Source organism: Trichechus manatus, unplaced genomic scaffold, assembly GCF_000243295.1.
Source record: "Trichechus manatus latirostris isolate Lorelei unplaced genomic scaffold, TriManLat1.0 scaffold00479, whole genome shotgun sequence".
Classification (NCBI taxonomy): domain Eukaryota; kingdom Metazoa; phylum Chordata; class Mammalia; order Sirenia; family Trichechidae; genus Trichechus; species Trichechus manatus.
Genome location: NW_004444415.1, coordinates 79,881 through 84,539, shown reverse-complemented (window position 1 = coordinate 84,539; position 4,659 = coordinate 79,881). Strand labels below are relative to the sequence as shown.

General features: G+C 48.1%; 1 protein-coding gene across 1 annotated transcript; it reads left to right on the top strand.

Moving 5' to 3' along the window:
- The first annotated feature begins 1,991 nt into the window (after positions 1 to 1,991).
- LOC101352345 (melanoma-associated antigen B1-like) lies at positions 1,992 to 3,026 on the top strand. The gene has a single exon (XM_004391103.1). The coding sequence runs from the start codon at positions 1,992 to 1,994 to the stop codon at positions 3,024 to 3,026; it is 1,035 nt and encodes a 344-aa protein (XP_004391160.1).
- Positions 3,027 to 4,659: the final 1,633 nt, after the last annotated feature.

Sequence of the window (4,659 nt, the reverse complement as noted above, 5' to 3'; positions counted from 1 at the left end):
TTATATATAAAATATAATATAAATATATTTATATATTATTTTAATCACATACAGAGAATGGAGTAAAATCGAATAGTGAGTATCACAGGGATCCATATTAAGGGTAGAAATTTGTTCCGGAAACGTTGGTGGACAGCTCTGATGTCAGCCAAAGAAGCCCCAGGTATAGCTCTCTCATAAGTCTGCGCTCTCTTTCCCTTTGGGGACTGGAGAGTCTTGTTGGGGAGGAGGAAGGGAGCAGCTGAAGTCAAATTAGGGATGGGTTCCGGCACTGCCAGAAATTAGTATCAGGTCCCTGAAGGTGAACTGAGGGGCTCCACGCCCCAGAAGAGAGGGGAACACACAGAGCTAAACCCCTCCAGCCCCCCAGGGTGGCAGCCATCTTGGGTCACCCCAGAACGGAGCGGTCAGATGAGGTGTACACACCCTTCTACGTCAGGAGTCTCAGGGAGTGGAGGTCTGTGGTCTGAGTGGAGTGGCCAGAGGCCAGCAGAGGAGAGTCAGTCCACCACGCAGCAGGAGTCAAGGTAAAATGCTGTGTGAGTGTTCCATCCACTCCGGAAGAGAGGGGCCCACAGAGCCCCGCCCCATCAGAGCTCCACCCCCACAGAGCTTCGCCCCTCCTGTCAGCCTTGGGAGGCCCCAGACATGGCTGCTAGGTTCAGGCTCCCCTTATTTCCGAATAGGGGTGCGCAGGAAATGAGGGCCTTTTTCTGGAGCTGGCTGAGTCAGCTCGGAGAAGGAGAAGTCCCAGGTCATGGGAAGACTCAATAAAAGGCCCCCATGTGACTTTTGTGGGAACCACTCATCCGGCACAAGTAAGAAAAGAGGGAGATCCACAGAGCCTCACCCCTGCTGTCAAGCATGGTAGGGCCCAGGTGGGCGTGGCCGGAAGTGACCTACTGACTTCCCCTGTGGGACAGACACAGTGAGGGGCGAGGCTTGGGTCTGAGGTGCCGCCTTTGTCCAGCAGAGGGAGGCCTTTCAGGACCTGTCAGGTGTCAAGGTGAGTATCCTGAGTTAGCACTGCTGGCCTACACACTTGGGAACAGAAGGGACCCCACAGAGCCCCACTCCACCCCGCTTCTCTGTCAGTCGTAGGAAGCCTCAAGCGTGGCTGTTAGGCCCAGTGCCCCATCACTTCTTCCTCCAGGTCCAGGAGTATGAAGGCCTTGGTCTGAGGCTGGTGGTCTCAGGCCAATAGATGGAGAAATCCCAAGCCCTATATGGAGTCAAGGAGATGCCTGAGAAGACTCCATACCCTAGCACAGGAGGGGCCCCAGGACCGCTCTATTGCAATCACCCTGGGAGGCTCCGGGCAGGGCTCAAGTCTGAGGTCCCTCACCCTCTTTGTTCGCAGGGGTCCCTGGAGTTGGGGACCTTGGTCTAAGGCGCCAGCCTTCTGTCAGCACAGGGAGGATTTCCAGGCATTCCAGGAGTCAGGGTGAGGACCCGAAGGGCTGCAGAGATCTCTCATCTCATACAATGGGGGGCACGTCCAAATCCGTCAGCCATCGGAAGCCCAGAAATAGATGTCAGGTGGACACGTGCCTCAGTTCCTCTTTGGGAATCACGGAGAAGAAAGTACTCTGTTTTGAGGGAGGAATGAAACTTAGTTCTTCCTTGGAGTCAAACGGAGGGGCTTGAGTGAGGACTGGCAGGTCTGTTCACCATAGGATCTCAAGCTGTACTGTCAGCACTGGCGTCCCCTGCCAGGGGTAGTGGGCTGGTGTTCCCCTTAACTTCGTTTTCGTGGGTTCCAGGGAGGTTTAAGGTGTTAACATCAGAGTAGCAAAGGGAAGGGGACCCAGGCTCTGCCAACAGTTGCCACGATGGTCCTGAATGTGAGCTTAGAGATCCCACTATGGAAGAACAGAAGAAGCCCCAGTGATGTCGCCTGATGTCAGACCCAGTAAGCCACAGGCAGATCTATTAGACTGTGACCTAAGGCTCACTCTAACTTCCTCCACAGGGTTTTCAAGAGATTCAGCATGCCTCGTGGTCAGAAGAGTAAGCTTCGTGCCCATGAGAAACGCCAACATGTCCGAGGTGAAACCCAGGGTCTCGAGGGTGCTCAGGACACTGCAGTGGAGGAGGAAGGGTTCCCCTCTTCCTCTCCTGTTTTGGGGGATACTCCTGAGAGCTCCCATGTTGCTGGCATTTTGCAGGAGTCTGAGAAATCCTCAGCCAGCACCACTCCTGCTGCAGCAGCGATTTTATGTAAAAAGTCTGATGGAAGTGCCAAGAGCCAAGATGAGGAAAGTCCAAGCCCCTCTCAGGCAACACCTTCCAGTGTGAGCTCACGTAAAGATCCTCTGACTAGGAAGGCAAGCATGTTGGTGCAGTTCTTGATTGAGAAGTATAAAAAGAAAGAGCCCATTATGAAGGCAGACATGCTGAAGGTTATCAACAGAAAGTATAAAGATCAATTCCCTGAGATCCTTAGGAGAGCCGCTGAGCGCATGGAGCTGGTCTTTGGCCTCGAATTGAAGGAAACCAACCGCAGTAATAACTCCTATGACCTCATCAGCCAGCTAGATGTCACCAAAGGAGGAAGTCTGTGTGGTGGCACAGGTTTGCCGAAGACAGGTCTCCTGATGACCCTCCTGGGCGTGATCTTCGTGAATGGCAACCGGGCCACTGAGAAAGATATCTGGGAATTCCTGAATGCGTTGGGGATCTATGCTGGGAGGAGGCACTTACTCTTTGGGGAGCCCAGGAAGTTCATCACCAAAGATTTAGTGCAGGATAAGTACCTGGAGTACCGGCAGGTGCCCAACAGTGATCCTCCACGCTATGAATTCCTGTGGGGTCCCAGAGCCCAAGCTGAAACCACCAAGATGAAAGTCCTGGAGTTTGTGGCCAAGTACAACGATACAGTTCCCAGTTCCTTCCCAGCTCTGTATGAAGAGGCTCTGAGAGATGAGGAAGAGAGAGCTGGAGCCATAGTTGCCGCTCCGACTAGTTCTACTCCTACAGCCAGTGCATCTTCCAGGGCCGAGTCGAGTAGTTTCTCTCACATCTAGTGAAGTATGAGAAGATTCTTAGCGGTTGAAAGGTCTGTCAACCTTCTAAGTAGTAGGGTCTGAGGTGGAGCTGGAGGAAACGAAATATGTATCTTCTTTGTGTTCCTGTTGTACATGAGTAACTTATAGTTGTTTCTCTCTCTCTGTTGTGCCTTTTAATATAAGGTTTGTTTTGCTTCAGAATGTAAGTTTATGAATGGCATGGTCATTACATTTTTTGTTGTTTATCAGGTTTAAGAGCTAGAGTTTCAGTATTGATAAAACAACTTAAAAAATCTTCAGTATTTTCTTTATGTTCTAGAATACTAGATAACATAGTATTGCAATAGGGATATTCACGGAAATGTGAAAGAACACTGCATTAAAATAGTTAGGATTACAAAATGGAAGGAAAAAAATCTAAAAAGTGAATGGTGACAATTCTTGGTTTGCCTTATCCTTTTAATGTTTCTTTTTATAAAATTAATAGATACATATATATGTGTGTGTATATATATATATGTATAGACAACACATGGATTAGATTACCTTATTTAGGAATGTTTTTTGTTTTGTTTTTGAATTATAGCATTGCATATTTTATGGTATCTACTGGATTTAAAGAAAATTAAAAAAGATTGTGATGAAACTGTTTTATTATCTGAGTTCAAGATAATCATATGATAACTACCTTTCATTAAACACAATATTTCCCAATCAGTTTCCCATGTGCTTTCTATTACACCCCATAGATTGCCACAATTGGACAAGAGAGGGCTTATAATCTCACTCTGCAGATGAAGCACTTGCATACTTCTCAAGTTCACAAGGCTAGTAAGTGACAGGGCTGGACCAGACCCCTGGTCTGAATCCATCTGGAGCCCACACTGTTCCACTCCTCCCAGCCAGAGGCGGACCTTCTGTTTCTTAATTCATTTTTCTTCTCACAACTACAAAATGTTATCTCAGTGGATACAGAAGGACTCTGTGCCCAATTACTGGGGTGAAAAACATTGCCAGAGTAATGAGAATACCAAAATAAGTTAGAGGTATGCGTAAGAAAAAAAGATAATAATCGGCCATATTATCATTTATATGTGCCCTGGTGGCATACTGGTTAAGAGCTCAGCAGCTAACCAAAAGGTTGGCAGTTCCAATCTACCATCCGCTCCTTGGAAACCCTATGGGGCAGTTCTATTTTGTCCCGTAGGGTCACTATTAGTTGGAACCAACTCGATGGCACGTAACAACACAACAAAATATGCAGTGTCAGATAACCTCAAAAGATCACGGGCTCACAAAATCATGCTGGACAACGCTTCTCTGTAGAAAATAAATCTTATAGAACATAAGTTACATAAAAGACTGTCAGGGTGGTGAAGAGAAGGCACAGTTCAGCGTCTGTGTTTTCTCTGACAGCCCACCACCCATCCTGGGCCTCCTGTCTTGTGCTGCAGGGTGCCATCTCACATCACTCTGGGACAGGGACCCATTCTCTGCAAGGTGTGCAGTAGGGAAACTGCTGAAGAGTTACAGGGATGTAACATTTCATAGGAAGCCTTTCACTAAAGAGATAGAAGCCAACATGAGGACCCCAGTGAATGAAGACTGAGAACAGCACCAAGAATATAGGGGGTCACATAGAGACCAGCCC